This window comes from Lissotriton vulgaris, chromosome 3_1 (genome assembly GCF_964263255.1).
Source record: "Lissotriton vulgaris chromosome 3_1, aLisVul1.2, whole genome shotgun sequence".
In the NCBI taxonomy this organism is placed as follows: domain Eukaryota; kingdom Metazoa; phylum Chordata; class Amphibia; order Caudata; family Salamandridae; genus Lissotriton; species Lissotriton vulgaris.
The window spans coordinates 613,187,445-613,200,215 of record NC_141689.1 but is presented as its reverse complement, the minus strand read 5'-3'; the positions used below and the strand labels follow the sequence as shown (position 1 = coordinate 613,200,215).

At 47.1% G+C, this 12,771-nt stretch overlaps 1 protein-coding gene across 1 annotated transcript in view; it reads right to left on the bottom strand.

Annotated features, from left to right (window-relative positions):
• The window catches only part of ADGRV1 (adhesion G protein-coupled receptor V1), a 1,865,288-nt gene that overhangs the window by 1,036,373 nt on the left and 816,144 nt on the right, over window positions 1-12,771 (bottom strand). Inside the window, exon 60 of the mRNA XM_086963519.1 lies at window positions 12,250-12,414. Coding sequence (XP_086819645.1) covers window positions 12,250-12,414 — 165 coding nt within the window. The remainder of the gene's footprint in view (window positions 1-12,249; window positions 12,415-12,771) is intronic.

Below are 12,771 nucleotides of genomic sequence, written 5' to 3'. Positions count from 1 at the left end.
CAGGGGAATCACTATCTCGAAACACTCCTGGGTCCTCAAATCGACTATAGACCTTACAATCTAAACCTAAAGAGCTGGAGAATAGACGTCTCCACGATGATAGTGAGGCTCTCACCCAAGGAACTGGCTAAAGTACTCCAGGAGTACCATGAGGAGGCTGATTCTGAAGTCAAACACTTAGGAAAATACGCAACTGCTAGATCATACAGTGAGGGGGAGCGTCTGGGAGCGGTGCTTGCGCAACTGGCTAAGTGGGGTAGGGGCAGGATGGTGATACCTGAAATGAGGTCCGTGACGGCGGACGAGCTTCTCTCGAACGCACAGGTGGCGGAGCATTTCCGGGAGTATTACTCGACTCTGTAGGCCTCACGTGGCCCGCACCAGAAGAATGCATACTTGATTACCTTTCTTATATAGAGTTGCCCTGGCTTTCCAATCTGCACCACAAGTTCTTAGTGCGCCCAACAGAACGAGAGGAAATAGCATTAGCATTGTCGGTAATGAAGGCCGGGGGTGCACTGGAAAGTGACGGCCTCACTGTGGCTTTTACAAGGCATTTAAGGACCTCTTGATTCCTCGACTGCTTACCCTCTTTGAGGATATGGCAAACACGGGCACTATGCTGCCTACAATGCGAGAGGCGATACTGGTCGCTATTCTCAAACCAGGAAAGGACCCGGGGGACTGCTCTTCATATCGTCCTCTGTTGCTATTAAACGTGGATGGGAAGATATTCGCCAAATTGATCGCCAACCGCCTCAGCCCTATGGTTACCTCGCTGGAGGCCCCAGAACAGGCCCGATTTGTACCCACTCACAATCTCACGTATAACCTTAGGACAGTATTCGCGGCATTCCAGCACACACGTCCGGAAGTCCCTGCGGTCGCGGTCTTCCTAGACATGGAAAAGGCCTTCGACTCTGTCGAATGGCCTTTCCTAAGACATGTCATGAGTCAGATGGGTGTGGGACAGCTGTTTCTACAACTGCTAGCTACGTTGTGTACCTCCCCGATGGCCTGCATACGCATAGGTTCGCTCGTCATGGATCCCATACAGATAGGTAGAGGCACGAGGCAGGGCTGCCCCCTCTCCCCTATCCTATACGCGTTGGCCGCAGAGCCGCATGCTCGCACCCTGCACGAATACCACAGCCACAGAGGCATTCGATTTCCCACATACAATCTGATCATGTCCACAAACGCGGATGATACCCTTTTATATGTAAGGGATCCGGAAGCCCACTTGTTAGCGGTGCTCCGCGAGGTGGTCCTATTTAGCTCTCTCTCAGGCATTCATGTTAATTGGAACAAGTCCCTCATGTTTCCACTTACTCCAGCCACGAGGAAATTTGACCCGGAATACCCCATCCAATGGACTACGGATGCGGTACGGTATCTGGGGATCCGACTCCACGCGGACTCGGAGGTAGTCCTAGGGGAAAACTATGGGGTGGCTGTCTCCAAATTGGAGGAGGATGTTGAAAAATGGATCACTCTGCCACTATCTTTGCTGGGACGAGTCTCACTTATGAAAATTATCATGCTGCCACGTTTTTTGATTTTTTTTAGCAACATTCCTATGGTTTTATCGACCCATTTCTTCCGGCAACTACAAGCGTTAATGGTCAGACTGGCATGGGCTGGGAAACAACCAAGAGTGGAGTGGAAAATACTTATTCATCCGTATGCGGCGGGAGGCCTGAATGCCCCTTATTTGGTACTCTATTATCGCGCCGTGCAGTGCGCACACGCCTATCACTGGATACATGGCCCGATGGACATTCCACACATACGCATTGAATCGATTGTAGCAGATCCGACACCCTTGCCAGCGTTGCTTGCAAAACCCCGAGACCGACGGACAGGCTTCCTTGATTCCTTGAATGCGGTCACGCATGCTTGGCATCACATAATGGATGTCCAGGCGTGTTGCCTACTATACGCCCCGAAAGCTTCTATCGCTTGGTGCGCCTGGCTGAACCCATGCATGTATAAAGGGGTGTTAACGGCACTGAGCACGTTGAATATCCACAACATGGGCGCTCTGTTTGCAGAGGGCACTGCTCGCACCTGGGGAGAGATCGAAACAGACAATACCTCCTATCCACTGTTGTTACGTTTTCAGTTCCATAGGGTAAGACATGCACTAAGAGACCTCTTAGGGGAGGATATGAAGGAACCCCCGGCGGTTACAGCTTTCGATTACGTTGTTAATGCTAAGACCCCTGCTAAATTAATAACCAATTTGTACGGTATAGCCCTCTCGGAGAGGACGGCGGATTACACCAAGCCAAGACTAGCATGGCAAATTGGCTTACAAACGGAACTACACGAGAAGATAAGGCAGTACTGCTGCACAAGCACGAGAAGAATATCTCTCAATGGCTGTCATAGGTTACTCCACTTCAAATACCTGAACAGGACTTACTACACCCCTGAAAGATTACATAGATATAGACTGCGAGATAGCCTTAATTGTTAGAGGTGTGGAGCTCAAATTGCTGATTTCTTACATGTAGCTTGGTCCTGCCTGGAAATCTTGACATTTTGGTGCGCCATGTATAATGAGGTTAACGGGATCTCCCAACTAGCACTGACACCTGACCCTTTATTGGCCATACTAGGTTATTCTAAGCCCCTACGACCGGCACACAGGAGGTTCGTCGACATGGCCGTCCTTCAGGCTAAACGGTGTGTAGCGCGCACATGGATGAGAGGCCCAACCCCTACGTTGGCGCAATGGTCCAGGGAGATGACATACTGTTGTACACAAACGGAACTCTACAGTGACCTACTACCCCCTCGTAATAGGCCCCAAAAATTTGGTCCAGGTTTCTAGATAGGGGACAGGTACAGGATGCGGCGGAGGACGAGGATGTAAATGAACAGCCTAGAGGGGAAGACTCGATTGGGGACACGGCACCATCTTGTGGAATAGCCTCTACTATCGCACTGTAGACTGGATGGATGGCATGTTCATGGTGGGAAGGACAGGAGGGGCCCTAGACGGGAGAGAGGTTGTCGGCTTCTCTGCGTGGGAGGGCCTTTCGACACGCAGCTTTATAGGTCAGAACTATTGTCATCTACAAGGGATGCACCTCATCATCAGGTACCTGCCAATGTATTTATGAACACTGTTTGTATTTCTGCTGTCACTAATTACTGCCAATGAATGTGATGGTTGTTTTTTCTTGAAATGCCAATTAAAAAAAATAATTTAAAAAAAAAGAGTGTAAAAAAATCTAGAACAAGATAGCGGGACTTTTCCATTCATGCACCCAGGATCTGGAACAACATCCTCTGATCATTCACAACTGACCTAACACTGCTTCAATATAGTAAAGAGTTGAAAAGGCACTCTAAAGAACACTACATTGCAATGCATTAACAGTCTACTAACTAGCTACCTCTTTCCTAACACTTACTGATTTATGTTTGTATTTGACTAAATACACTTTACTGCCTTTTAGGTAGGCTAGGTTCATGCTATCGAAAAGACACATAAATAAATGCATGAATACATACATGATTGGAACCAGCCAAGAAAAAAACATGTTGTGAAGATTTGTCAACCTGACCTTGGTGTTAGATGTGAGACAACGCTCAGTGACACAGAGCCTTCCAAGTGCACCGGACATATTCCAGTGGAAAAGGGAATTAATGAAATGCACGGAAGCTGATAATACAGCTATTAATACATAAACTCAGGTGTAGTACTAGGCAGGTGATATGGTGGGACACGAGTCTCCTGAATTAGCAGAAAAAACAAAAATATATCTTCCTTACAGTTGAAGATGTATGCAAGGTATGTGGGTTTGGTTAACTGTTCTACAACAAACCCCTGACTGATATAACGGCATGCAACATGCATAATAAAAGAGGCGTGCAATTAATAAAGGCCATAACTATGTACAAACAAGCCAAACCAAATGCAACACATTCAGCGCAAATACCAAGCAGAATCGTACCCTGTACAAACAAGCCAAACCAAATGCAACACATTCATGGCTAATACCAAGCATAATCGTACCCTGGATCCAAACATGTGTGGGTATCAGGATCCATTTGCCAGTTCTACTGAGAATATTGTCTGGGCATTTGGGGTGTTTTTGTGGCAGATCTTGGTAAATTTTAATTATGAAATGAATGAAATGAAAAAAGATTTATAAAGCGTATGGCTGCCCGGGAGCGTCCCAGCGCTGGGGTGCAGTGGAAGTCTGATGGAAACTCACGGGGTAGACAGATGGACTTATGGATCTTGTGGGAAGAGGTGTGTCTTCAGGAGTTTACGAAACTTCATGTAGGTCGGTTCGGCTCAAAGACTAGTCGGCAAGGAATTCCACAGGGTTGCTGCAGTGACCGAAAAACGTCACCCTCCAGTTCGTGCCTTCATAGCTCTGTAAACAGTGGCCAGGTTACCCTGAGAGGAGCGCAGGGACCTGATAGTTTTGTAGGGATAGAGCATTTTCCCAAAGATAGGGGGCCCTTTGCCCTGGAGGGATCTGTGGGTGATACACAGAGCCTTAAATTTGATCCTTTCCCGGATAGGCAACCAATGAAGAGCTCTGAGTGCTGGTTTGGCCGATGTTCTCCGGGAGGTGCCTGTCAGCAGCCTAGCTGCTGCGTTTTGGATGCGCTGAAGGATATTTATGGTGGATTCTGGCGCGGCCATAAAGAGGCCGTTACTGTAGTCTAATCTAGATAAGATAACACCCTGAATGAGCAGCTTTCTGGATTGTGTCGGCAGTAAGGGGAGAATCTTACGAGCTGAGCGGAGTAGGCCCACACAGGTGCCAGCAGTCTTTTTGGCCTGTGTCTTAAGGGAGAGGTCTTGCTCCAGCCATACCCCTAGGCTTTTGAGTTCTTTCTTTGGTAGAGGGAGATTCCCTAGGCATGTGGGCCAGATGGAGGTGGGAAGGGATGTCATTCGCTGGCCCAGAAGCATGAGCTCTGTTTTTGTGCCATTTAATTTTAGTCGCGAGTCGCACATCCAAGTATAGATTTCTGAGAGGCAGTTGTGCAGGTTTTTGGAGTTGTCCTTTTCCAGGGAGAGTGAGACGACCAATTGGGTGTCGTCGGCATATGTAACAACCTTAATCCCAAAGGAAGTGACAACATCTTCCAGGGGGGGGGGGGCATATAAATGTTAAATAAGGTAGGGCACAATGAAGAACCCTGCGGCACCCCACACTGGAGAGGGAAAGGCTTGGATCGCGCATTCCCTTCCCAAACCTGGAAGGTTCTGTCCTTCAAAAAGGATGTAAGCCATCACAGTGCGGTGCCTCTTACCCCTACGTTGAGAAGGCGCTGAACTAAGATCTTATGGTCCACGGTATTGAATGCTGCGCTTAGATCCAGGAGGATCAGCAAAGCCGATCCTCCTGAATCCAAGATGCACCTTGCTTCCTCGACCACTGTAAAGAGGGCAGTCTCAGTCCCCTGGCCAGGGCAGAACCCGTTTTGAGAGGAGCGGAGCAGTCTGTTGGTTTCTAAAACGGCCGAGAGTTGTTGGTTTGCAATTTTCTCTGCGATCTTGCTGAGCCCTGGCAAAAGAGAAATTGGTCGGAGGTTTGCAAAGTCATGGGGGTCAAGTTCTGGTTTCTTTAGTAGTGCCTTTACTACTGCCTGTTTCCAACCAGGGGGAACCACCCCTTGATCAAACGAAGCATTAATAAGGTCTGTGGCCAGAGGGGAGATGGTAGGTCCAACATGCTGAAGGATATACATGGGAGCTGGGTCATTAGGAGATCCACTCTTCATGGCAGTCAGAGCAGTTTGAAAGCCTTCTATGGATATCTGGGTAAAGAAATCCAGAGTGGGGCCTGTGTTTGCGGCCGTAAGAACTGCAGGGGCAGAAATATATGACTTTAGCGGTAGGGATTGTAGGATGTTTTTTATTTTGCTCTCAAAGAAGGCTGCTAATTGGTTACATCTGGTGTCCGACGTGTCCTGCACCGGCGGGGGGTTGGGTATTTTGAGCAGATCTTTTACTATTTTGTATGTCTCTCGAAACGAGTTGGAGGCCGTTCTAATTTTCTCTTCGAAGAAGGAAGCTTGGGCTGTTTTCCAAGCTGATTTATAAATCCTCATGGCTGCTTTATATTTCTCTTTATTAAGGGGGGCCCAGTCTTTTCTCCATCTACGCTCCAGGTTCTTGCAGATTTTTCTTAAGTCTTTAAGTTCTTGAGAGTACCATGGTGATTTAAAAACTTTGCTTTTTTTCTTCATTTTTTTCTTGGGTGCTACCGAGTCAAAGGTATTAGTCAGCCAATTGGTAAAATTTGTGTCAGCTTTCAGTGGGTCGGGGTCAGCGGAAGGGGCAGTGTGTTCTAATTCAAGGGTCCAGCTCTCAAAAGAGAGTTTGGACCATGTTCTCTCCAGAGTGCGAGGCATCTGGGCCTGTCGGTAGTCCAAGTTGGTTTGCCAAGCGAATGGGATGAAGAAGTGGTCCGACCAAGGTAAGGGGAGGGAGGGCGATATTTCTAGCTGGGGGATGTTAGAGAAAATCGGGTCGAGAAGATGTCCCTTTGTATGTGTGGCCTCAGAGTTTTTTAGGAGGAGGTCAAACGCATTAAGCTCTGATTTAAGATCGCCTGCTATTTTATCGGAGGAATCATCGAAATGAAAATTCAGGTCCCCTAGTAGAATAAAATTAGGTGTTGCGGCACAGGCGGCAATTGTGCTTTCGTCGATTTGACCTGTTATTGATTAAGAATAACAAATCTTTTAAAATTCTGTATATATTTTAACAGCGAGTTTTTTATCTCTAGCCCCCACCTAGGAGCGAGATTCACATCGCTAAGGTCGTCTCTACTGCATGACACAGCGCCGCTGTCGCTAGGCGCTGGACAATTCCCCTAGCAACTTGAGCTGCTATCTTGGGCTGGGGAAGGCTCGCGCTGCAGATCTCCATCCCTCCCACCCTCCTCCCACACCTCCAGATGTATTTAAACCACCGAACCGCCCGTCCGCGCAGCGGGCGGGCGCAGCGGGCGTGCCGGCGGCGCACCAAAGGCGCGCCAAAGGCAAGCCCGTCTGCGCCCGTCCACACCTGGACCGGGCCTAGGGCCATCCCCCCTGGTCTTCATCCCCTGCCCCCAGGAGGGACTTATACAGCTAATCAGCTTCGGCACTGGCGCACCCCTCAAGACCAATCTTGCACAATACTCGATCCTTGGCTCCTCACTGGAAATTTACCTCACTGTTGCTTGAATTGCTCCGCACCAATACCCTTATATCTGAAACACCCTCGATGTAACCCCAACAATACACGGAGCTCTTATTCAATCGCCCTTATTAATGTCCGATCGCTCGGCAAACACCGACAGGAAATATTCGAATTAATAGAGGACAAAAAACTAGATTTACTATTTTTGACAGAGACCTGGATGGACAGCGCTTCCGACCCGGACCTAGTAATTGCTGTTCCTCATGGCTTCTCTATTTACAGACTGGATAGACAACGCAAGAAAGGGGGTGGGATAGCAATCATTGCTCGCGATCCATATGTGGTTAGAACCAATGCGATACCGCTCCTTTCCTGTGAGGCTCTTCAATTCTCCATTAAACTGACACCTTCGGTGAATTTTAAAGGCATCCTCCTTTATCGTCCACCAGGGCATAGGTCTGGATTAATTTCCGACATTGGTCCTGTTCTGGAAGTGTCTGCCCTCGATAGCTCCTTCACCATCCTAGGCGACTTCAACTTTCATTTTGATAAAACTGAAGATAATGATACAGCTGCTCTCCTGGCAGACCTGACAACCTTTGGCCTTTCCTCGTTGGTAAAATTCCCTACTCACGAAGGAGGCCATATTCTTGATGGGATTTTTACTAACTTGGAGGACCTACATGTTACCGAAATATTCCCCCTCACTTGGTCAGACCACCATGTCGTAATGGCTTCATTGACCACCCATGACACTGGAGCACCTATGGCAAGCTCTAACCCTCGCCAGACGTATCTGGCCTGGAATGACATCGACAGCGACAGTCTAGAATCACTCCTGACCACCTCCAATCCTCTCCTCTCACACGACCCAAATACTGCTATTACTCAATTTAACGAGTGGGTGGGTTCCGCGACCTCCGCTTTGGTTCAGGCCAAACAACGTTCTCGCAACAGATCCTCCCCGTCAGCCCCCTGGTACTCCGAGACCTTAAGGACACAGAAACAATTGTGTAGAAGGTACGAAAGGTATTGGCGCAGAGATTATTCTGAAGAGGCCAAAACCAAGTACAAAGAAATGGTGACTAAATATAAAATAATGATAACTGAGGCCAAGAACAAGTTCTATTGTGAGAGAATAGAACTTTCTAAAAACTCCAACAAGGCCTTGTATGAAAACCACCAAACAGCTAGCAGGCTACTCGCCCAATTTACATCCTCCCCCCTCCCAACCACTTTGTGATGCGCTGGCAATTTTTTTTTTAATAAAGTCAATGATATCTATGCAGCCTTCGCTAACGGTGTTAAAACCACCCCTAAAACCACCTCTGAGTTGGTTTGTATCCCTAGGACTAGCCCCTCGCTCCTCCAGTTTGCGGAGGTTTCCACAGCCCAGATTAGGGATATTATGTCCTCCATTAAAGCAGGCTCCGCCCTTGACCCATGTCCCTTTAAAGTATTATCTCCAGTCATCGAAGTGGTTCTTCCTGCTATTACCACCATTTGCAACATCATGATTACTACAGGTACTTACCCACTTACCCTGAAAAAAACTCGAATAAGACCTTTGCTGAAAAAAACTAATCTCGACATGGATGAACTTAAGAGCTATCGGCCCATTGCCAGCCTCCCAGTCTTGGCGAAGATTGACGAAAAGGCTTTGAATTTTCAACTTTCAGCCTTTATAGAGGAACATCACTTACTGGAGGATTCCCAGTTTGGCTTTCGTCAATATCATGGGACGGAGAAGGCCCTGATCAAAGCTGCGGAGGATATTAGAGCTATTCGGGATGCTGGGGGAACAGCAGTCCTTATACTGCTGGACCTGTCAGCAGCATTCGACACGGTCGATCATACCATCTTGATCGACGGTGTCGAAAGCATGGGTGTTCAGCATAAGGCCAAGACTCTCCTGGCCTCCTTCTTGGCAGAAAGGACCCAGGTGGTTACCATAGGATCCTTCCAGTCTTCCACCCTATCACTGCCATGTGGAGTACCCCAAGGCTCATCCCTGAGTCCGACACTTTTTAATATATACGTGTCGGACCTTGCCAATACCATTCGAACCCATGGGATGAGCCTCACATCCTACGCTGACGATACCCAGCTGGTCCTTGCCATCAGGAATGACGGCCAAAAAATCGCTGATGAATTCAATCTGGGCATGCAAGCTATAGGGAACTGGATGGCCTCCAATTGCCTGAAATTGAATTCTGAGAAGTCCGAAGTAGTTATCTTCGGAAACTTGACCCCGGAATGGTCCTCCCTCTGGTGGCCGCTGTCATTAGGCCCCCCCACACCTGTAAGCAGGGTGAGGAATCTGGGAGTCATGTTTGATGACCGTCTTACTTTCCTCCCGCATGCCAATCAGATCACTTCCTCTACTTTTTATAAGTTACGACTTATAAAAAAAATTCTCCCCTTCCTTCCGGCTTCAGCAGGCAAAACCCTGATTACGTCCCTGGTATTGTCCACCTTGGACTATTGCAATGCTCTATTCCTGGACACACAAGAAAGAGTTCTCAATAAAATGCAAGCTATCCAAAATGCAGCTGCTAGGCTTTTGGGAGGTGTCCCCAAATTTCACTCAGTTGTAGGAACCATCAGAGAACTCCATTGGCTTTCTATCAGGAATAGAATAAAATTCAAAACCCTTTGTATTGTTTATAAAGCCTTGTATAACCAGGGACCAGCCTTCCTTATTCAAAATCTTATTCCCTACCGTCCCCTCAGATCCTTGCGATCTTCCAACTCACATGAGTTAGTGGTACCTCGTACCAAACTGGTGTCATGGGGTGACAGAAGATTCCTCGTGTCAGCACCCAAACTCTGGAATACTCTGCCACCAGCCATTAAAACCAGCCCATCTCTCTGGTCTTTTCGAAAGCAACTCAAAACCGGGCTTTTTAATCAGTGATCCCCCCCCCTTTTTGGCTGACCATAGCAGATATCTTAGCGCCGAGATGCCCAAGGGCCTTCGTTCGCTCTCTATAAGTGCTATAAATAAATAAATAAATAAATAGTAGTGACCCTACGAATTGTCCTAGGCTTCCGGGGGGACGGTATATGAGAATACCGGATAAGGATTTGTCTGGCGTAATTTGTAGGTTAAAAAAGACACTTTCGCAGTCCGAGATTCCTCCCTCTTGTATCCGACAGGTGAATTTGTCCCTGTAAACTATGGCTAGCCCACCTCCCTTTCCCTGGGTTCTGTTATGGAACTGTATCAGGAATCCCTGGGGTAACATACTGACAATGTCTGCCTCAGAGTTGGAGGTCAGCCATGCTTCTGTGAGGAATAGTATGTCCACGTTGGTATCGTGAATTAGCAGATTGATTTCTATGCAGTGTTTAGGTATAGATCTGCAATTAAGCAGGGCCAGGCTTGCATACTTCCGTATCTGGCGGTTGTTTTTCGAAGGTGCGTCACCCTGGTGAGATGATAGTGATTTAAAGGGTGGTTTTAGTTCTTAGATGCAGGAGTTCATCTCGCGAGTATTTGATACGATGATCGGGAGAAATGGGCATAGTGTATGGCCCTGTGCCCGGCCTGGCCCGGACGGGCCCAGACGGGCTTGCCTCTGGCGCGCCCGCTGCGCCCGTCCGCTGCGCGTTCGGGAAGGGGCGTTCATTTTGTAGTGACAGGGCCCAAATCGCCCAGCCACTAGAGCGCTGTCCTCCACCTAATCCAAGATGGCGCCCAAAGTCTGCGCCTCGAGGGGGGTGCATATGGGTTCACCGGGAGCCCGAAAATCGGCTTCCGATGATGTGGGTCTTCCACAGGTAAGATGCGGTGCAATGCGGCAGCGAGGGGTGATTTTTAAAATTCACACAAAGGTATTTCAATTCCGAAGATAAAAGTAGCGTAAAGTAGCGTCAATTAGAATGTCTAACAAAGAAATAATAATTTTTAAAAGCTAAGCTCTATACTCCCGGCTTCCGCCTCAGGAGTCCATGCACACAATGATTAGGGGTTTTACGCTGGCTCTTTTGTAGTGACAGGGCCCAAATCGCCCAGCCCCTGGAGCGCTGTCCTCCACCTAATCCAAGATGGCGCCCGAAGTCTGCGCCTCGAGGGGGGTGGATGTGGGTTCACCAGGAGCCCGAAAATCAGCTTCCGATGATGTGGGTTCTTCCGCAGGTAAGATGCGGTGCAATGCGGCAGCAAGGGGTGATTTTTAAAATTCACACAAAGGTATTTCAATTCCGAAGATAAAAGTAGCGTAAAGTAGCGTCAATTAGAATGTCTAACAAAGAAATAATAATTTTTAAAAGCTAAGCTCTATACTCCCGGCTTCCGCCTCAGGAGTCCATGCAATTATAAAACACTATCCTCCATGCAATTATTCTCCATGCAATTATAAAACATTATTCTCCCAGTTATGGAAAGTCATACTCCATCGCACAAGCGATTTCAGTTTTTGCTGCAAGAGCTAAAAGAGAATGGGTTTGATTGCCTTCTCAGGCACCCATAAAAAGTGTGTGTGGTCAAAACAGAGATTGCAGAAGCTAGGGCAAGTGTTTCCTGTTTTGTTCTCCCTTCCCTGTTGGGCTACACTTTGCAATTGTCACAGGTATTATGTAGTAAGTGGCTGGCCCTGGTGCCAGGCAGAATAGAAAATTAAGTCAGAGTGAAGATGGCACATATCTTACACTCCAAATAAATGAGTAATATACTCTGTCATGGTAGTTAGAGTACACCCTTACTCATTCTCTGAAAGGGTTATACTCATGTCAAGAAAAAAATGTTTTGTTTCATGTAGAGGAATGTTATGGTTTTGCTTTATTGGCTTGAAATACTACTTCTATCGAGGTCCTGGTTTATATCCTAAGCTATTTAATGGATGCAAAGTTGCCTTTTACATTTACATTTATTTGGTGCATCGCTGTCCTGCACAGATTCTGCATGTTGCATGTGATTGTATTGGATTTAAACACAATGGAATGAGAATAAGAGATGCCATTTGTGGGGAGTTTATATTTAAATATATAAGTCACATACTATAGTAACATTATATAAAAAAGGCAATGCTGTAATGTAAATTATGCTAGACAGTTCAACATTCCAGTAAGTTAAGTACCTCATTAAAGAAAATAGTTCCATTCAGAGGACTAAGATCAAATTTAGCTGCATCTTCCAGCATCCAAATAATTCTTACTGCACCCCTTCCACCTTGACTCCGCGCCACAGTCAAGGACACTGAACCAGCTGGGTCACCAGGCGACTTTGGCTCATAAACTGTTACCTTGAAAAGAAAAGAAAAGGCTGAGACACAAAGACTATAGATCCTGATCCATCAGCAAATACCAACAATGGCTGCAATGTTTCTCCTTCGAAGTAGAAGTATACGTGAGTAAGTAAGTCAAATGTATTCTGATAAGGCTGTGAAAATGTAAAACAAGGACAAACAAGTGTGGGCAGAAGATGCTTAGTACAACTGCTGAAGTTTTTGCAAGTTCCAAACAATATTAGCTCCATACCTGAAAACCTTTTTCCCCCAAAAGAGACAATTCTGCATGGTTGGATGAACAGATTCAAGTTTACTTAATATCTTCAGTTTAAAGGTTTCTGGATCCCTATCATGAAGGGCTGCGCTGAGTTA